This window comes from Saccostrea echinata, unplaced genomic scaffold, assembly GCF_033153115.1.
Source record: "Saccostrea echinata isolate AGI-Se365-2 ecotype Australia unplaced genomic scaffold, CSIRO_AGI_Sech_v1 ptg000001l, whole genome shotgun sequence".
NCBI lineage: Eukaryota > Metazoa > Mollusca > Bivalvia > Ostreida > Ostreidae > Saccostrea > Saccostrea echinata.
The window spans coordinates 30,912,500-30,934,144 of record NW_026889750.1 but is presented as its reverse complement, the minus strand read 5'-3'; the positions used below and the strand labels follow the sequence as shown (position 1 = coordinate 30,934,144).

At 33.1% G+C, this 21,645-nt stretch overlaps 2 protein-coding genes across 2 annotated transcripts; one reads left to right on the top strand and one right to left on the bottom strand.

The window, feature by feature from the left end:
* Nucleotides 1–1,109: 1,109 nt before the first annotated feature.
* On the top strand, nucleotides 1,110–16,035 carry LOC133178142 (uncharacterized). The gene is made up of 6 exons (XM_061312897.1): nucleotides 1,110–1,280; nucleotides 3,312–3,419; nucleotides 4,577–4,615; nucleotides 11,191–11,268; nucleotides 11,463–11,547; nucleotides 15,167–16,035. Exons 1-6 carry the CDS (start codon nucleotides 1,148–1,150, stop codon nucleotides 15,594–15,596), a joined length of 873 nt encoding a protein of 290 aa, XP_061168881.1. The 5' UTR covers nucleotides 1,110–1,147; the 3' UTR covers nucleotides 15,597–16,035.
* Nucleotides 16,036–17,715: 1,680 nt separating this feature from the next.
* LOC133178131 (proton-associated sugar transporter A-like) lies at nucleotides 17,716–20,299 on the bottom strand. Its single transcript, XM_061312890.1, has 3 exons — nucleotides 18,706–20,299; nucleotides 18,328–18,503; nucleotides 17,716–17,934 (listed from the first exon to the last, which is right to left on the bottom strand). The coding sequence occupies exons 1-3, from the start codon at nucleotides 20,213–20,215 to the stop codon at nucleotides 17,716–17,718; spliced, it is 1,905 nt and encodes a 634-aa protein (XP_061168874.1). The 5' UTR covers nucleotides 20,216–20,299.
* Nucleotides 20,300–21,645: the final 1,346 nt, after the last annotated feature.

Here is a 21,645-nt window from a genome sequence, read left to right as displayed (position 1 = left end):
TAGGTGTAAATACTTTGTATATGCAAGTCGCACGGGCCAGTCTGACGTAACGCTTATTTCATGATAACCTCAGAAATATGAATTTTGAATTTTTATCGCATGTTCATAGACGCACGCTATTTTTCTTTATTATGCCACAATACCAAATGTGTGCAATAATATTTATGTATAGATTATAAGTAATTAAATTTTAAAATTCAAAACAATGCACAATAATTTACGAGCGTCATCAATATTAACACTTCGTAAACACAGAAAGTCCAGCCCGACGGCACTATATCCTATTTTCATCAAATAACAGTGGTTTTCCACTTCTTGAAGTGTCTCCGAAATTTTACACACCGTTAAAAAATCGTATACACCAATTACAAATCACTAGACTAAATATTTTCCAATAAATTTAAGTTGTTTGAATAAATATTTGTTTTTGACGACGTTTCAACCATATTAACCTAATTGTATCATTGGACGCTGTCCCGTTCGGATGGCCGACGTCGCTTTTTCTGTCAATTTTTAAAGCATACCTTTTGCGGTTTTCACTTAATATTTTCATTGTCTATTTAGTTAGCGATACTAAAGGTATCAGAAAATGGCGATAACCGCTTTATTTGTGATATATTAAATTTTTATTTAACTTTGACTTGTTTTAAAAAGAAAATAATCATTTCAATCAGATCACTTTATTTAAAAGTTCATGGCATTTTAACCCTGTTCCGTGCGCACTTTCGGTGACCTTTAATGACCGAGATTTTTACAAAAATATTAAGTTCAAACAATAAAAACCAAACTATTCCGACTTGGATTTTCATAACTAATATTTTGGTATACAATAAGCATATCTTGAACCATTCATTTTGACAAAAACGCCCTTGTCCACGAACTTTTTGGACAACCCTCGTGTATATATATATATATATATATATATATATATATATATATATATATATATATATATATATATATATATATATATATATATATATATATATATATATATATATATATATAATATATATATATATATATATATGATATGTATTTTACATAATCAAATAGTTTATATTTTGTTTTAGTAAGACTAAAAAGTTTATATTTTGTTGTAGGTAAAAATGGAAAGTTTATATTTCACAATATTTCATCCACATGGATGGAAGCTAGTGAATATTGTTCTAAAGAAGACATGATTCTCGCTAATATAAACAGCAGTACAATGCCTGGGAAACACAATATATACAATAATTACTGGATTGGATTAAGACAGTCGTACATTTATCAAGCAGGTATATTTTATTATCATTCATAATTGTGTTTATTTTTAAATCGTGCATCGTATAAAACGAAAGGTACAGATGATACCTTAAGCTTTTAAACAAATATATTAAATCAAAAAAATAAATACATGTAAATAAAATAAAACAAAATTGATTATAAGTGATAAAGGCATTTCAAACAGTAATACCTAGTGTGGTTAAACGGCTTTAAAAACATCAGTGTTCGTGGGGGACTGGCAATTTTAGAATTTTTAGAATTACGGACTTTAACTAATAGCATATCAAATAATATGTTATAGGAATTTGAAAACTTACGCCAGAGACGCTGAAATTGATAACCTGGAGTGAAGTTCTTTATATTAGGAATGGAATCTTGCAGTCATTATGACCTCTCAGTTTTCACTCTTGCAATCACTCCTAGATTATAGTCTGGACGGGAATTAATATGACACAAATTCGGGCCATAAGAGATCGTTTTATCAAGCAAAAGCGAAATTCAATGACAGTTCCCTTAGTGTTAATTAAAACACCTCATTTTACAATCAAATTTAAGTATCTTTGTTATTTGGGCGACATATTGTTATTGTTCCACCAGTAATTTCGTCCGCAGATGTTCTCTCAGATGACATGGACAGTCAAAATGAAACTACACAGAAAGGATTATCACCAAGTATACTTTTTTTCAGCAGTCATTGTCATGAAAAAAGAAAAATGTGAAATTTTTCATTTCTCTCCATAACCGTCCGACCTATCTATTTTTAAAGTTTAAAGTATTATTTCTTTGCATCATTGAATAGCTTGTACAAACTTTTTTCACAGGTAACAAAAAAGAGAGATTGTCTTTGTTTGAATTTGATTTTTTCCATTAAAAGTACTTCAAACTACATAATATTAATTTTTAGGCCTTTCCCAAAATTTCCAAAATGGTTGATCTTATCATGGAAATAAAATGGGTTAATCTCTAAAAATCTAAATGATACATTTTTCAAATTTTGAAATAGTTACAACTTAAATATTGCACGACCTTACGGACAGTTCGGAGTGCAATACCAGTATGTTATTGCTGGCAAGTATCAAAATTTTTGATCACTTATTTCTTTTAGCATCTTTGATCTCTATTTGCACTTAATAGGAAACTAGAGTCTTCCAAGGAACGCATGTGTCGCCTGCTTTGTAACTTCATTAAAGATGTAAATAAATTTAAAGAGTGGTCACCTTTTATTTACTATTATCATGATAGTTCGTGCTTTTGCCAGCAAAGAAAAAATGGATTCATGGATAGTATAAGACTGCGATAGAATCTGACAAAGAAATTAAAATTATTAGAAATAACTATCCTTTTATTAATACGTGTTTCCAACAATCTCCCGATAGAGATTTCAGTCTGTCTTTATTACAATTGTCAGTCTACATGATCCATTGTGGAATATGAATCCCAATGTATTTTCAAAGTATTTAAATACAAGTTTGTGTGGTAACTGAATATCATACAGTTTCAAAATAACTGTATCATAAGTTCAAAAACATGTATAAATACTAAATAACTAATCAAAATCATGCCTCTTAAAATGCAAAACTCATAAGTTAAATTAAACTGCCCGGGGTATTTTTTTTCAAAGTAGGTTTAAGGTCAAGTGGATTGTAATGCTGGTATTTTTCATAATGTCTTATGAAAAACAGTGCACATGCTAAATAGCATAGACTTACCTCTTAAATGTCAAAAATATGCTGTAAATCCGCACTATGAACTATTTTGAAAAGTAGGTCAAAGGTCAAGGTCAAAGATCACGAGGTCGGTAACCATCATGGTAATTTACAAACGCCATAGTGCCAAGCAATATATAACCAAAGTATCAAACCCATATACCTGTAACAGTTCTCGAAATATAGGGTGTGACAGACGGACAGACAAATAGACGCTGGGTAAAGTGATCCCTAAGTAAAGCTCTTCTCTGCAGGTGACACAAAAAGGGCAGACTCCAATGTTATTCTTCGGGGAAGCAAAAATAGATACACGTATCTCATATACTTTTTTTTCAGATATGGAATCGGGGCTTTGTTCATTTATCGAAAAATATAATTCAGGTGGTGATCTAAGTTATTCCAAAGAAGATTGCTCAAGTAAAAATCCATACCTTTGTGTAGAAGGTAAGGAAAGGTCATAAAGTCTCTTTGTCTTGGTTGCATCATGTCCCATCATTTGATTTTCATTTGAGACAATAATTTGTAAAAGAAAACACCCATGTGTAAAGTGTTTTATAAATTTACACCGAAATAAAGTCATACCCTAGTAAATTCTGTTGCTTTCACACCAGTGGCACGTACATTTTTTCGCCGGCAACAAACCTGAGTCCATAAAAAAAAAAGCTTCGCGAAACGCTCGTTACTTTGAAGAAAATTGAGGGTCTTTCGAATGAGAAATTTAAAACCTAGATCCAGTGTCATGGTACTAGGCATTGGCACGATAGTTAAAAAATGGCCCTCAGTGCCGAGTAAATGTCTAAATTTGAAGCCCTTCACTTGCATACGGTGACGTCTCAGATGAGTGAAATAATTTTGCAAGGATCAAAAATCTGCAATCAATCAATCTTTAATGATTATAAATTGCTCTTTATAATCTAATTATGCATATATACAAGAATGGAATTTCTGCGACAGAAGGTTTTACGCAAAAATAAACTTCTTGCGAATAAAATGATTTACAGTACATAGATATAACTTACTGACACAAGCGTCAGATTAGGGCCACATAATCCATTGTTTGTATGAATGCATGCAAAGAAGTGTAGAAACATCTGTTGATATTTTGTATTCTTTGTTATATTCTGGACATAAATATAGGAAAATAGTAATAAGTTAAGAAATTGCTTTGGACTTTAACAATTCTCAGAAACTATTCCAAACTGAAAATCTCATTAAATTGTGGATGTATAAGAAATATTTAAACACAATTCACAAAATTTTAATTTTGTATCATCGTGCCTTGTAAACACAGGTTTTGTCTTCTTAGAACTCTTGCTTCAAAAAAGATATCAGTATTGTATAAAGATGTATCTCATAAGAAACGCAGAATCGTTTGAAACAACAAGACCCATCCTGTCGACCGATCGTGTTTGGTCTGAGGAGCATAATTTCTTTCAGTAAAAAGAATTGTATGACTATAATCAAATTTACCGATATATCAAAAAAAAAAAAAAAGAAGAAGGAATTCCTTTGTTTTGGTTAACTTGTTAAAATGAATTTCACGAAGATATCTCATATTTCTTATTCTTTTCGTATTTCTTTTCTATTTCTTATTCCATCAGATCTTACGTCGAAGGAATCATCTATAAAAACCGTTCAAAGTAAGTATCGATACATGTATTTCTTCTACTTAGTATGCACATGTACACTTCGACATGCCACTATGTATTTATCCATCTTCTGTCAGTAAGCTTGCCATTCATGATACAATTTTGCTACCATGAGGATTATTCTGTTCTTTAAAATAAGTAATTATGATAAACACCTCTTTTATAATAAGTACATCTCTTTTCTAACTCGGATGTAAAGGAGGTTTAGAATTTAATATCTAAAGAAATGATATCAAATCTTCTGACAAATAATTGAAATTGTAAAATGTAATGTCAACGCTAGGGAGATGATGAATTGTGGAAATGTTCATTGAGAATTTAATTAAATGAACTCTTTCAATGTGTGTGTGTGTGTGTGTGTGTGTGTGAGGGTATGTGTGTGTGTGTGTGTGTGAGGGTGTGTGAGAGAGAGAGAGAGAGAGAGAGAGAGATGCAAGGAAGTGATTGATTTCATTTGTTGAATCACGTTTTTTCCTATAACGGAAGTCAGCAATAACACAAGAAATACAAATGACACGACAAGTGATGAGAAAATTCAAACAACAAATAAGATCAGTACCCAGGCGGCCAATGGAGGAGGTATCAAATTATAAACTGGCAATTTATGCATTTTTAAGCATTAATGGGTGAATTTATTGTTATTTACGTCACAAAAAAAAAAGAATGAATATTAAAGAAGAATGCATGTAAAATATCCTTTACATGCTTTGAAATATCATCTTTATCAGTTAAATGGAACTCTGGAAAGTCATGTGGTTCTATATATATATAGGGAGCTTTACATGCACACAGTATTTTTTACTTATTAAAGAAGTACGCTCCTAAGCATTTGGATTCCAAAGTGACAGGATTAATATCTTTCAAAATGCATGTTTAAGATTTATCTCATATTCATAAATATTGTATATATACAACCTAACAAAATGTTATTAAAAGACAGAACGTAAAATGCATTTTAAAGGAGTTTCTTGGTAACTGGTTTTTCTTGCGAATTCATGTTTTTCTTGCAGAAGGATTTCAAACAAAAAATACATAGAAATATGCTTATTTTAATCTTATTATAAAGCCTTTTTTCCATCTCCTTAATTAAGTAATTCGTTATGCAAAACATTATTTTCTGATATCAGACAAACAATAAAGACTTGAATCTAATTTATGGAATTTGAAATTAAGCCATTCAATGTTTTATAAAAATACGTACATTAGGCTTACATTCACAAAAACGCCGTCACGGTAGCTCAGTCGGTAGAGCGCTCGCTCCGTGTTCGGAAGGCCATGAGTTCGAATCTCGGCCGCGACTGACCTAAGTCGATAAAAAAATAGGTAGCAACTGTTCATTCGTCAGGCGCTCGGCAATTTGAAGTGAAAGTTGCGGGTCCTTCGGATGAGACCTTAAAAACTGAGGCCCCATGTCACGGCAGGCGTTGGCACGATAAAGATCCCTCACTGCTCAATGGCCCTGAGTGCCGAGTAAAGGTCCAAATTTGAAGCCCTTCACCGGTATATGGTGACGTCTCTATATGAGTGAAAAATTCTCGAATGAGACGTAAAACAACATATAATCAATCAATCAATCATTCACAAAAACTCTTGAAAAATAAATTTAACATTTTCATAAAAATTTTATTTATAACCTTAATAACTTGAAAGAATGAAACCTAACCCCATGTTTTTTTTTTTTTTTTTTTTTTTTTTTTGTTTGTTTGTTTGTTTGTTTTTTTTGTATTAAATATAAAAAAAGACATGGCAATAATACACATGCAATTTTTTTTAAATGGCATTACTTCTTCACTAAGGTATAGAAACATACTTTATTCATATTAAATTTACTTATCTTTCAGTGCAAAAAAAAGTCACGATTTACATTTTAGGCTTCAAAGATTTTTTTCTTAACCTTATAATACCATCATTGAGAATTTATTTACATGTTTATATTTACATTCAGTGTAATTTTCTTTATGAAATCCATTAGAAATCCACGACCTTCAAATCTATAACACACGCGAAACCTTGTCACCGCGCGGTAGAACACACAGTATATGAACTACATGCATTTTCAATATCAAGGAACAAGCAAAATGCATATTGTTTTGACTCAATTTAATTAAAAAAAACTACCCTGTTAAATTAACGTAAAATACAACAACTGTGCGTTTGAAATTAATTTGTCTTTTTTTTTCTCGAAATGTTCATATGCGTTATTAAACTTTCCAATGTCATAAACGGTTCTTATGTCTTATAAGCACGCCAGTTCTCAAAGGCGCTAAATTCATTTCAGCAATGGATTCTTATTTTTGGATGTCGTCGGTCCTACACTACAATTTGTCGGCACGGCCAGGTGTGTTAGGACCGACGACATCCAAAAATAAGAATTTAATGCTTAAATAATATTTTTTTTAAAAAATAGCAATCGTTTAAATCAATATTTCAAACTTTTTTCTAATTCTAAGTGCAAAAAGGTCAAGTTTAAGTAGCTTTCACTAAGAAACAAGGCATGTGTCATTCTTGTTTCTCTTTCCTATTTTAATTCTTTATCATAATATATATTAGAAATATTCTTCATGAAAAAATAACATTACAATACTCTCTAGTACACAAAAGTACAACTCACTTAAAATACTAGCTGTGTATGATGAAAGTAAACATAGATATATTTTAGGAATGACTCTAATTCTTGGCCAAATTATTCGAGTATAACCTGGTTTGGGTCAGTTTACGCTTTATAATCCGCGAAGCGAATAATTTGGCCAAGAATTAGAGTCATTCCTTATAATTTAACTTTAAATCATTAAATAACTATGGGTGTAAAATTTCGTTGCTTTTTATTAGTTCAAATTTGCCGCTCAATAATACAACCGTAGTAACGGAAGTGATGGGAAGCGAGGGGAAGTAAAAACTGATACATAGGCCTAGCAGCCATGTTGTTTGTTTACATGTGGTAAGATCGAATTATTGTTTGAAGTTAAAGGTACATTTATTAAATCTGGAATTTTCCATGGATCCCGAGGACTGGAAATGAGAGGATTGTATGGATACAGATGATTCAGCTGGTTGTCGGGGGGGGGGGGGGGTGTCCCCATACCAAACCAGGTTATACAGAAATAATTTGTGTTCCTTTTTGGATATTAACCAATCAGGGGCAAGAATACAAACAAAATTAAATTATTTTCATTTCAACACAAATCATAATTCACAATTTAGATTTTTTTTCATGATTTTTCATCGTTGCATGAATCAAGAATGTCACGGTTACCAATATTTTTTTTTCACTTAATACAGTACAAGACTGGTGATTATTTAAAGCAAGGTACTGTGATGCAACAGGGTCATGCATCAAGTGTGTTGAGGTTAAGGAACACTCAACAGTATTTTTTTTCGAAAGATGGGGGCAATTGCTGACCATATGTTCTTCTTTTTTGCAAAATTTTGGCCCGATTCCGGGCCATCGACAGTTATGAATCACCTTGTAATTATTTTGGAAAGTTCTTAAGCTATTTAAGTGACTTTCATTTATTCCAAAATTATTAAGATAATTTATACTCCTGTAGATATAATTAGGTAATGAGTATTGTGTGTCATACTTTGAATTTCGCTGACACAGCAAGGACTCATGAAGAGATTGCAAATAAGAAAATACAAACGAAAAACTTTTTTTTCTAAAAATATAAACAATTCTAGAATTTGTATCATTCGTTGTATATTGGCACGCGCCAGGATTTCAATGTAAAAAGTAAAGACAACAAACAGTGACCGATCTCAAAAATTCCACAAATAATAAAAATATGGGAAGAGGGCATAAAACACGGAACCCAGAAAATTCCAGAGGTGCGATCAGGTGCCTAGGAGGAGTAAGCATACCCTGTTGACCGGTCACACCCGCCATGGGCCCCATGTACTGGTCAGGTAGACCGAACTATCCATAGTCAATTCAGTACAAAAACAAAGGCCTAACAAAATGTACTTTCATACGAGAAAACCAAACTCGTTCCAATATTCAGTGACAAAATCAGTAACTTAATGATAATGATAAAGAAAATCTAAACTGTATAAAATTGACTGCTTCCACCAGTAAAACTTTGTTACAACGCACTTTGAAAAATTACGCATTTTGAAAAAAAAATTCAAAGTGCGTTAAATTTGGGACCAAGTTAACGCACTTTGAAAAAAAAAATATTTCATTTCAAAGTGCGTTAATATCGACCATATTAACGCACTTTGAAAATAAAATGTGCACGGTTTAGTCAATATTCTTGCAAATTTTAGTAAAATAAATAAGTAGTTGAACCTAGACCTAGATGGATAACTTTTTGGTGATTACGTCACTTTAGGATCTAAGATATAGAAGTTTTAAGGATTTTTATGGGTTGTCTTGTTCTCAAAGGTTCTCGTAAATGCTATAAAAGGGAAATGGGTCTTTTAGAAATAATGGAGGAATGATTGTTAAATAGCACAATTTCGTTTCCTTTTTTATTTTATCCAGTCTGTAATAAGTTCGGTAGGTGTAGAGGTCGATATTGAGTTAAAGCATCGCATTTTTCTTAAGGAAAAGAGGGCGATTATGATATTTCCATTGAAAATAATTTTTCCGCACAATATGATGGTCTTAATTTTTTTTTATAGTTATTTGATAAATATTAGAAGTATGAAAAAAAATGTTTATTCCAGCACAATTTGATGGCCTTCTTTTGATTATTATTATTGTTGTTGTTGTTTTTATTATTATTATTTTACAGTTATTTGTTTAGTCTTATAAGGTATGAAAAAAAAAATATTTATGCATTTATACAAGTTGGGTTTTCTTTGATTAGTATTGTATTTAATTTCGTAAAGCTACTTTGGCCAAAGTATAGTCAGTTGGCTATTGTTGCTTAGATCAGTATTATGGCCCCTGATCCTCTCTTCTTTAATATAATAGGGTTCTTTTTTTTTTTTCAGGAAAGCTTATCTCAATTTTTTCGTTTATTTTACATTAACTCAAATTTATTGAAAGAAAGTATATCAATGTGATACCAGGTATGAAAATACGAGGGCCGTTCAAAAATTACGCAGACTCTGCTATTATTTACTCTTACAGACGTCATATAGAATTGAAATTTAGATTTCTGGCGTAATATTTGAAGTACTAACAGAAATATATTGTAATTTTACTCCGATGTGACCCCTACGAAGTCAACTGCAAAAATGACGTCTCGTGATTTGACGGAGCAGCGCACTTTTATCAAATGATGAATCATACTGGGAAAACCCAATAGAGACCCAAAATAATCCTAATGAAACATGTATTACACCAGCGGAATATCCGACACATCTCTACAAAATGTAAGAAAGAATTTTAGACTGTTAGACCTTAGTCAAAAGGCAATCCGGGAGGGATGGAAGAAGTTCATCGAAAAAACACTGATCTGGGCTGTTAAGAATGTGATTGAGATCGACTGACGTCAAACTTTACTTCAGAAATATCTGCAGTTCTGGGGTTTAACACAAACTAAAACACACAATAATAGTTTTATAGTTTTTATGCTTAATCGGAAATGGTATATGGATGTTTATTTTGAGTGGAGGTAACCCAAACTATACAGTATCAAATACTAAGGGAAAATATTGAGAACATGAAAGCTCCCATTTTTTAAAAATGCCCGTGACGTTGAAAGTTTTACTGCGCCGTGACTTCAAGAGATTTCCTGTTAAATCACTTGGAATTGATACCAATTTACAATATTTTGATATGAAATTTTGAAGATCATATATGAAAAGATTCTTTTATATTATTTATGACTTTTTCCTTGATTATGTCGTCAAATATATTTTCTGTGCAACAAGTCCGCTTAATTTTTGAACGGCCCTCGTACATATATATTGGTAGGAAAAATAAGGAGTTGGGCTGAAGGACCTTCTACCTGTCATCTCCTCGTTCTCGATGAGGGTAGATCAATTCCTCAGTTTTTCGAAAGAAATATAACAAAATAATACTGTCTATTACTAAAATATAAGTCCAAAATTTTTTTTATACATGTACATATTTTTTCAAAGTGCGTTAAGTGTCTCCATGGTAAAAATGTTGATGTACACTCTTAACGCACTTTGAAAAATTTTTTCAGAGTGCGTTGATTTTGTCCCAAATTTAATGCACTTTGAAAAAATTTTTCAAAGTGCGTTGATTTTGTCCCAATTTTAACGCACTTTGAAAAAAAAAATTTCAAAGTGCGTATTTTTTTAAAAATGCGTTTCCTTATTTTCCAAAATGCAGTTTTCGAAACTAAATGTTACCGGTATATTTGCAAAACGCTTGATGTTATGCTTTGATCTTAAAGAGTAGAATACTTTCTAGGCATCTTTTGATAACCACAGATAAAATGTACCGGTATCGGAATACAAAGAGGCAGTTCAATATTTATGTTCACCGTAGTTGCATGAAATCGCTGAAATTGCATTGTGTATTTGTATTTGAAATACTACCTTATCCTGATTTGAATCTATCAGAGCTTTTCTCTAGTGATACATTTTCAACATAGTAGATAATGTATGTTCTTGAGAATGATACTCATTTTAATAACGTGCAATTCTAGATATAAAATACCAGATGGAAGTCAACAGTTGGACAGCAGTGCATGCTCAAGAACATGGAAATGCCTTGAATGAAAGTGGTCTGCAATCCTTTATGCATATTTATATCAATATTCATTAATATTCCTCTCTTTTGCTATCACAATGTTCGACAAAAATTTTGTTATAATCTCGAACTTTTTTAATTTAAATAAATTAAGAGTGTATATAATTCATCTGGAATTTTTTTCATTGCTTTATACTGCAATTAAAATTACAATCATTATTCAATTAGGGTCAGGTGTCCTCGCTGGTGTAATTGTTGGGATTATCGGGACAGTCGCTCTGGTGCTGTTCACTGTCATATGTTTGTTTTTCAGGTAAGAATTTGTCTAAGCTGCAGAATGCATAAATAACATTTGTTTCATTGTACATTGGAACAAGATATTTGAAATTAAAATTCATAAAAGTTTTGATTTCTAATTAATTTAACATTCATTATGAAGAAATAATTTTTTTTTCATGGGCAGATGAAATAAAACCCAAAATAAAAAAACCATCTTCCATGATATGTAGGTCACGATCATGGTAATGGATGTCATAATTTATAGAAGCGAACTCAACCGATTAAACGTCTGTTTTCTGTGCAAGTGAATCAGAAGATGTATATGTAATATTTGCGTGATCCATCCTTTTTCCCACAAGAATCTCTCTTAATTCGAGACTTTACATACCGATAAAAGGACGTTGAAACATTTCGACCGAAGAAGTTCACTTTAATTCATATAAACGAACGGGAGATAATTGACAAAGTTTAATGTAGAAGTAACTACAATAAATAACTAGAGTGTTCCAATGAATGCATGTGCCGCCTGCCTAATAGCATCATTAAAGATGTAAATAAATCTAAGAGTGGTCAGCTATTTATTTGCTACTGAAATTATAGTTTCCTCCGGCAGCAAAGTAAAAACATGATGTGTTTGTGAAACACTGATGCCATCGTATGGTAGCTCAATGAGCTCATAGCGAAGACTAAAGTTTCCTAAATGCAAGTCAAACTTTAAAGTCAAGGTCAAGAGATTAAACATGCTGATACCCAAAGAAAGGTCCTTACAAAAGGAATGCACAAGAAACTCCAAGCACCAACTGTTCAAAAGTTATGACCAAAGTTAAAGTTTTTCAAAAGTAGGTAAAATCCCAAGGTCAAGGTCAGATGGTCAAAATAAATGATACCCAAAGCAAGGTCTTTTCACAAGGAATACACTTTTGAAATATGAAAACCATAGCCCTAGTCGATCCAAAGGTTTCGTAAAATTTGGCCAAAATGGGTTAAACTCTAAGGTCAAGGTCAAGAGGTTAAATGTATTGGTACCCAAAAGAAAGGACTTGTCACAAGAAATACACATGTGAGATATGAATTAAAGCCATAGCTCTGTCCAATCAAAATTTATAGGCAAGGTTAAAGTTTTTGCGGACAAACAGATAAACAGACAAACAGACGGACGGACAGACAGACACTGCAAAAACAATGTGCCCCCGAATCTTCGATTACGGGGGCATAAAAACATCCACTGACTGAATATGAAATGTGACAATTAGATAAAAATGATTCCCCAAGCCTAAAATGAATAATAAAATTGAAATTATAAGAAATAATTATTTATTATTTTATTCAAACAATTCTCCCGATTCATGACTAGATATACTCCGTAAGAGTGGACTACTCCAATCATAAACAAACTCCCTCCACCTAGTAAATAGGACATCCCTTCTTCAGTCTGTTTTCCCCCTTTTCTTTCAATATTACAAAATAATGTACTTAGAAGGTTAGCTTTCTAAAAAGCTTAGAAAGTCAGCCAGTAGCATATTATTCAATGCTTTGTGATGAACAAAAGTTTCCTTTTAATACATTGACAATACAGTAGGCCAGAGGAAATGCGCTTCACTAAGTAAAGAATCGGCAAAATGATTTCAGAAGACATCATGATCTGTACAGGTTATCATTTCATAAAAAAGCACGTTATTATAGAAGAAATAAGAAAAATCCTAATATCGATTGAAAAGAAAAACTGTAAACGATTTTAAAACTATTCATAAAGAGGTAAGACCATCATTGCAAGTGAGTTTTGTCCGGGGGGGGGGGGGGGGGGGTTATTAGTATCTTGTTATGCTCTACCTATAAAGTATACAGGCCATTTACTTTGCGTCCAAGAGCAGCATTGAAGCATTTTTGTCTCAAACACTTCTAGACAACTTTCCTAGTTACAACTATCTCCAATTTACTTCGTCGTCGAGAACGACAGAGAAGAGACCAGTCTATAAATAGAGGCCGTCTCATCAATCTGTCACTGACCAGAGAGTGTGCATGAAGAAGTGCACCCTCTGGTAAGTCTTTAGAACGACTATATATATGGCGCGCTAGTTAATGAAACTCTGTCTATCAAAATTCAATTGACAGCCGGTTCCACGAGGTGGAAACATGTAACCCTGGTACACGTATTTTACAAAAGCCGTAGTGCCAAGCTATTAATATATGTGCAAAATATGATATCCATACCTCTTACAGTTCTCAAGATGTAAGGTGTAACAGACGGACAGGCAGACAGGCGAAAGCCGGGTAAAGTGATCCTTAAATGTCGCTCTACTCTGCAGGCGACAAAAAAAGCAGTGCTCATCAGACAATTCAGGAAATTTTGCCCCCGGTTAAGTATAAAATAAGTATGTGAGAGATCTTAAAAAATAAAGATGAGGAAAAGAATTAAAGATTTGGATTTTCACATTTTGGCTTACCAACTGATAAGGATATATCTTAAGGACATACGCAACGTAGTTTGAACTTTATTGTCTTTTTCCCTGGAGTTGAAGAGTTCCAATACTGTAAGGAACTGTGTACTGCAGTTTAATGCCTATATATTCTGTTGTACACCTCTTCTTAAACAAGTTTGGATAAACAAAACATCTAGAATATATGTTTAGTAATTTTCATATATTTTTCTTTGAATTATGCAAGAATTTTCATCAATTGATATCTTTTTAAAACCCCTGGTAATGCATGCTGATTTTTTGTCTATGAACATCTGATGGCACTATAATCTTAAATTAAGAATATCTTGAAAAATTATCAGTAGGTAAGGTACGTTGCGTATGTCCTTAAGTTTCATTGCAAAAGCTCAAAGAGAACAAAATCTATCATCAGAACAATGCAACATACGAATTTCTGACCTTGAATTTTTTACCTTTGAGGGAAGTTATATTATAAAATTTCATTGCAAATTTTCTCAGAGACCTGAAGTTATCATCTTGAAAATATTTCATGCAATATATGAATTTCTGATCTTGACCTAAGTCCTTTTGACTTCAGAAATCAAAGAGGGTTATAATATGAAATATCATTGTAAAAGCTCACAGAAGAAAATAAAACGGTTTATAAAAAAGCGGAACTGTTCCAACCCAGATTATACAAGTATAACTTAACATGCTTAAGTAGTTATTGAATTTATTCCTTATTATCTAATATCATTAAGTGTAAAAGGGAGAAAGAAAATGCCTTCAAATTCTGTAAATTTTGAACGTAACGTCAAACGACACGGTAGATTTTACAAATCGGAACTACTCGAGTCCGATAAAAACATCAGAGGAGTTTCAATAAAAACATCAGAGGAGTTTCAATAAAAACATCATAAAAACATCAGAGGAGTTTCAATAAAAACATCAGAGGAGTTTCATTCCATGCACGTGACCTGTGTGTACGCATTGATTAAAACTAAATTTTCTAGCCAATCAAATCGCGCGTTACAAACAGATTTTTAAATTACATGTATAACTATTTATTATAAAAATTCAATTCATAGAGAAATGAGCACTTTTAAAACATTCAGCATCCACAAAGTGTGCCATATTTTTCACTTTCACATCTGGATGAACTTATTTTACAGTGAATCCATATTTATATCACTAAAAGAAAGAGATAGCATGGATAACTCTTCTCAGTTTTTACAGGTTTAGAAATAAAAATCCCAGATCCAAATATCAAACACCAACAATCACATTCTCCAGCACTCCAAGGCGTGATAGTAAACTCTCACAGGACAAGTCAGTGAAATCTACCCCCATGAAACCCTTAAGGAGGTCAAAGAAATCGAACCCAGGATCTTTGACAGGAGGTACAGCTTATGAAAATATTGTACTTACATTAGAAGATCCTGCAACGATTTCCCGAGTTGTAAGTTCATCCTCAACAGCACAAAAACAAGACATGGAAGATGTCGAAAATAGTTATGACGTCATGGGTGCATTCAACACAAACAGTAACCCGGAGGGTACTAGTCAGAGCGTCTACGGATTTAGTGCTCCAGATAATGAATATGACGTCATGGACAGGGGTACCAGACGTACTGTAGAAGTGAATCCTGACTACGATCACATGTGACGAAAAATTTGTGTTTGAGAGATCACTTTAATTGTATTGTTATTAATTTAAATTTTTTATGATATGTTTATGTTTACTTTTTTATTGTACATATACATGTACAGTACATTTCATTTTCAAAGGGGCATGAATTATTTGCTGTGAGGGATGCATGCAACCTAAAAAAAATATAAAATCATTAAGAATTCATCAGTCATTTTGAGATAAAATATTTTTAATTTTTTATATTTATGTGTGTGTGCGTGTGTTTTTGAGGGTGTAAAAGTGATCTGAGGCTTCCTAATACTATAGAAGAAATTGGTAATAAAATGTGCATCATTATGATCTCGACCTTTGTAATAAAAAATATTGTTGCCCAAGAAGACCATTTTTTACTCAAAATTTTACAACTAGTGCATGATGGTTTACCAAAGCTAGAAATACCATGTTAAAAAAAGTTGCTTATTTGGTACTGACTGACTTTGGATTTCCAGAACTTAACTAAATGATATCCCCAATTTCTAGGTCAATAAAAATTTAAATCACAGTTTATGAAAAGCTATGTTTAATATTGCTTAACGGAATGAATTCAAATTATACTTTATATCTTATCAGGGATACTTGACTGAGGATGGTGCTTCCAAGGTCAAGGACGTGAAGTACAATGAAGCTTTTGTCATTGTCTCTAGTTAACTACAAGCTACTGCATGAGGTGGCCCGCGTGGCGCAGTGGTTAGAGTGTTTGCTCTAGAATCGCGGAGTAAGGAGTTTATCCTTGCGTCGCAGGTTCGAATCCCACTGTTGGACATAGAGAAAGGTCCGGATGAGACCGTATAAACCGAGGTCCCGTGTCGCAGGAGGTGCTGGCACGAAAAAGGTCCCTCACTGCTCAAGGGCCCTAAGTGCCGAGTATACAAATTTAGGTCAAAATTTGCAGCTCTCCACCGGCAAGTGGTGGCGTCTCCATATGAGTGAAAATTTCTCGAGAGGGACGTTAAACAACAATAAACAAACAAGCTACTGAGTGTAAACAAACTTAAATGCTTTCTTACATAAAGTGTTTGATGTGTTCCATATGAAATCATGACCCTAAGTACATCGAATGCAAGCAACACATTGCAATCTCCTGTGTGTCATACAAAGCTTATGAGGCTAAAAAACTTTATTGTCTGAAATTTTTCATGTATAACAAAGCTATACCCTGGGGTATGAAATATACTGTCTACTCTCAGTAAAAATACATGTATAGCACTTTTCAGCAAAAATATGAACATCAGTACATGTATAATGAAACTTTTATTCACTGGCATAGCTCTTTCATCGAACTTTTGATGGAACTCTTCCCCTCGGACAAGTTCCTGTTGCGGATTTGATCAGAGTTATCTCACTCACAACCAATGAATAGGAGTATAATAGCTATACCGTCATATCTAACCAAAACATTTTAAGGCTTATTTTGATGCATTTTATTTTAAAAGTGTCCAAAGTATAATAATTTGTTTCTGTTACTGAGAGATGTTCACGGTCTTGTTTCAAGATTTTTTTTTATCGCTTGAGCACCTACTAGTAGTCAGAATGTCAGCAGGAAAATCAGATACTTATACGCTCTAAAACCTCTCAAACAATGTTTGCAATGGGTTGGGGATCGAGGGGAGGGGGGAGTAAATCAAAGTAAGTAGGGTGTTTTCTAAATATTTTCTAAAGCTGATTTTTTTTAAAGAAATCAGTTTTATTCTTTTCATCATTGTGTGCCATATTCATATAAATGTATACTCAATATATATCTTAATTTATCTTTGTACTTATTGCGTTCCAATACTTATTATACACAACACAGAAAAGAATGATGTTTTAGTACGAAGAAGCGTCTATGAGTCTGAAGATCAACTTCATGGTAACCTGTACCATGAACTAAAAATATACAAGTACGACTTTTTTTTTCTCTGGAAAGTAAGAAGTGGTTCACTTCTTTCATGCAAAATAAGAGGTACTTTCAAGATGTATCTTAATGCAGTCTATTTGTGTAAAATTTAATGGAACACATGCAAATTAATCCCGTAGAGGGAGTAGAAGAAACAGAAATAGAGATTGATATAGACAACGGAAATTAACAATAACAGCAAGATTTTCTTGATCAACATTATAAATCTAAGTACAGGACTTGAGTAGCAGACAGCGCGCCAAGAAAGCTGAGTATTGCTGCTACCACCACTACCGCCACAGTACTCCCTGCGGCATCCACCACAGACCCCACAAATGCTGAGAGAACAAACTGTGCTACAAAAACCATACTGCTGACGATGGCGAGGTCGGTCCCTAATCCCCGTATGCTGCTTTCTGTCAGAGGTTCTGCGGAAAACTGAAAGATAGAAAATTCGTTTGGTTACTGCTGTGATAGAAAATGTTCGAGAAATTATGATTGATTCTTGTGAAATGTAATATTTTTTATATTTATCCCTTTTTAGACCAATATCTTAAGGTGAATATTGAGTAAATTAATTTTTATGATGTATTTCCTTTAAACACCTTAGACCTTTCAAAACATTTAATGATAAACCTTTAAGCTTAATTTTCCTGGTTTTAATATTAAAATTTCCAATTCTGTATCCCAAGGTATCACTGTTTACAACATAACATTGTGCTCTTACGAGAAATAATATGCTATATTTTACTACCCCCTTCTCCCTCTCCCCAGTAATTTGTATAATATTAATTAAGTACACATGTAAATCACAAAAATGTATTGTCTTACTTGTCCCTTGGTATGGTAATTAGCCACTAACATGTAGGGCATTGTAAATAGTGTGGCGTACATAATTCCAGCAGTGGGTGAAAGCAAAATCACAGTCACCCGACTTTGAGTGGCCGCCATGATGATCATGCCAACACAGTAGACAAACTGTCCTCCAATATACACCCACTTTGCTCCTTCAAAATTTGTTATAATAGACTTGAGTTAGATCCCGATCGTAAACCATTCTAGACTTGAAAATATCTTAAATTCCTATTTAAAGGTAACAAGAAAATACTTTTGTTTTATTCTTATGATCCTTTTAGACTTAATTGGCTGACCAAATTCTTGAAAATGATCACTGGCATTTTATGTATTTACAATTCAAACACTACTTACCAAATTTTTCCACCAGTTTCTCAATAAACATAGAATAAAAAGCACAAGACAAAGAATACAGCGCCATTCCAAATGATCCCAATCGAACACCATCGTTGTAAAGCTTGTGTAGATGACTTAGTCTTGGTGCCTTTGGATCGCCTCTAAAAACTGCCTGACCAACAAAGTCCGTAAAATACAGAGAATAGCAAACAAGGGACATCCAACAAAAGAGATTAGTCACACACAGAACAAACAGGGACTTAGGCATCCGTATGATAGATACTAAGTACGTTTTTAATTTAACTTCGTTTAATAATGAAATCAGATTTGAGCTTTGTGAAGAAGGTTTTTTTGCTATGGTTTCATTTGAATCTTTCTCACAGGGAAAATTCTCAGTCTGAGATTTCTTATTTGGAAAATCATCAGTTGATCCATATTGAACTGGAGTAGATGATTGTTTTAAATTTTCATCTCCGTCCTCTATGCTGTCATCATCCTCTTCGTTAGTAAATTTTTCGTATTTGGATTTTCCTTTAACTTTTTTCGACTTCTGAATTTCCTCAACTGATTTTTCAAAGTGTGACAGTGGAACCTCCTTGAAACTTGTTAAAGTAATAACAAGACACAGAATAAAGAAAATCGTTACTGCTGTAAAAACCACGAATATGTGTCCTTCTAAGGAGGACTCCTCTGTGTGTTTCAAATCCCAGTTTATTCCTCCCATGATATATCCAAAGCACCCGCCAAGTCCCGCCATAATTGTGAAGGTACTTAATCCTTTGGGGTGATCTTCTGGGATACTAACATCCAATAGATACGCTCTGCTTGGAGACTGTGCTGCATCACAGCTAAAGTCCAACAGTACCACTCCTAATATTGTAAGAATAATTCCTGTTTTGTGATTTGCGTAAACATGTGAGCTTATATCGTCTTGTTCTTCCAAAAATGTTTCATTGACTGTTTCGTTGACTTTTTTAACGTATTGGTGAAGAGTTGGGTTCGTTGTGGTATTAAGAGTGTCCAATATATTGTTGTTATTATTTGCTAATGTTTCATTGATAATCATCACTTCTGATTGGTCACCTAAATGTATTCCAAAAGTTTTCCCATTGGGAACAATGATTAGTCCAATGACAATACCAGTTGCTAATAAAACTATGAAGGGTCGACGGCGGCCGAATTTTAATCTACAATTGTCACTTAAAGAACCTAAAACAGGAACGCAGACAATTCCAAAAAATGGACTTAAACACCATACCAACGACATAAGAGGTGCCGGAACACCAAGTTTCAGTAGAATTGGACTAACAAAAGCAGTCTCGGCGGCGTAACAAAGCTCTATTCCACACACAACAGCACTCAGACGAATTAATTCTAACCGAGTTTTCTTCTTTTCTAGGTAAGAGTAATTATCTTCTGGTTTTATAAAGGCTGCAATTCCTGATCCCACACTCTGAACCATGGGATTTGCTCGATCCCGTATCCTTTTAGCTGCCTGAATGGTTGATGTTAATAATCCAATAGACATCTTGTATCTGTGAGAGGAAAAAGTTGAAGTCTGTTTGCTAATTTGTTTTCAATGCTAAAATTTACTTTCAAAAAACTCCATGGTTGTATGTATAGGGGAAATATAATATGATTAATTTCAGCATAAAACAAATTTAATCAAAAATTGCAGGGTCTCCTGTTTCTGAAACATTTGTAGATCGAAGTATTTATATAGGATAAAGTGTCTGGATTGATCGAAGATCAATAAATGATGGTGACACTGAAGCACCAATTACTAAATTCGAAGCCAATTTACTGAGACAAGGCTAATCGGATCTGCTCTATCTTAATGTGTTGACGGCATTATCAATCAAAACAGACACAGTACATTGATCATCTTTGCAATTCAAGACCACTTCTGATCAGGATCTGTCATCACAATGCATCAGGCAAGTCCTAACCCTAGTTACTCATTCAAACTGAGCGATCTATCGATATTTGTAATTTGGCATACCATTTTCTTAAGGAGCAGGAAACAAGGTTATTGGAGTGATTTGTTTGTATGCTTTTAATAGTTGAGGGATTGTCTGTTAGTATGCTGTTTTAAGTCTACGTGAGATTATTTCACTCCGATCGAGATGCCATTACTTAGGGATGAAATGCCAAATATGGACAGTCGCCAGTGAAAGGCCGTTCTTTATCGTGCCAGCGGTTATATGTAAGGGTCTCATCCGTTTATATCTAATACTGGGCGTGTAGCGATGGAAAAGTTATAAAAACCGAACGTCCAAAATACTTGCAATATACATATGTATAGTTCTCAACCCCTCGTGTTCTGTTTATAAATCTTCATTACAGATAAATGTATGCATATCACCTATACTATAGATTAAGTTATCTTCCAAATGCAAAGTTTATATCTTGGAAAATTATATTGTTTTGTGTACATGTATTTTAAGTTCTGAAATGTCAACATTCCTAATGTAGGGATAATGTTAGTTTAAAATGTCACATCCTATTCACTGTGTTATTCTACTCATTGGCTAGCTTTGTTAATGTACATTTACATGTCTTTTTTTTGTTTTGTTTTTGTTTTGTTTTTTTACATAACACCAATGATAAAGAGTGGAAAGCTAGCTGTATTTGAATGGGTTAGCAAAAAGGTCAAATGTAATACTGACTACATTTTTTTTCTATTCATCTTTCTGATGCTTCACAAATAAAGATATTAAAAATCTACTTAATGAAGAAAATTGATGTACATGTATTAACAATCAAAAATACACAGTGATGAATTTTTGATATACATATAATAACACCGCGGAAGACCTTCGTGTTATCACGGCATTCCATATGAATAAAGAAAACGCAATTTTACTGCGTTAATATTGACAGATGTTAGTTTGTCAAAATTAATCTACCCCACCGATTGTACGTTTATACATGTAATACGTATTTGACTTTTCCTCG

What these genes read in the sequence shown, in the direction of transcription:
- LOC133178142 (XM_061312897.1), top strand. Translation starts at nt 1,148, where the DNA reads ATGGAAGCTAGTGAATATTGTTCTAAAGAAGACATGATTCTCGCTAAT. An exon ending in GTCGTACATTTATCAAGCAG is followed by an intron (nt 1,281 to 3,311) that starts GTATATTTTATT and finishes CTTTTTTTTCAG; the next exon opens with ATATGGAATCGGGGCTTTGT. An exon ending in ATCTATAAAAACCGTTCAAA is followed by an intron (nt 4,616 to 11,190) that starts GTAAGTATCGAT and finishes GTGCAATTCTAG; the next exon opens with ATATAAAATACCAGATGGAA.
- LOC133178131 (XM_061312890.1), bottom strand. Translation starts at nt 20,215, where the DNA reads ATGTCTATTGGATTATTAACATCAACCATTCAGGCAGCTAAAAGGATA. An exon ending in GAAACTGGTGGAAAAATTTG is followed by an intron (nt 18,504 to 18,705) that starts GTAAGTAGTGTT and finishes CAAATTTTGAAG; the next exon opens with GAGCAAAGTGGGTGTATATT. An exon ending in ATTACCATACCAAGGGACAA is followed by an intron (nt 17,935 to 18,327) that starts GTAAGACAATAC and finishes TCTATCTTTCAG; the next exon opens with TTTTCCGCAGAACCTCTGAC.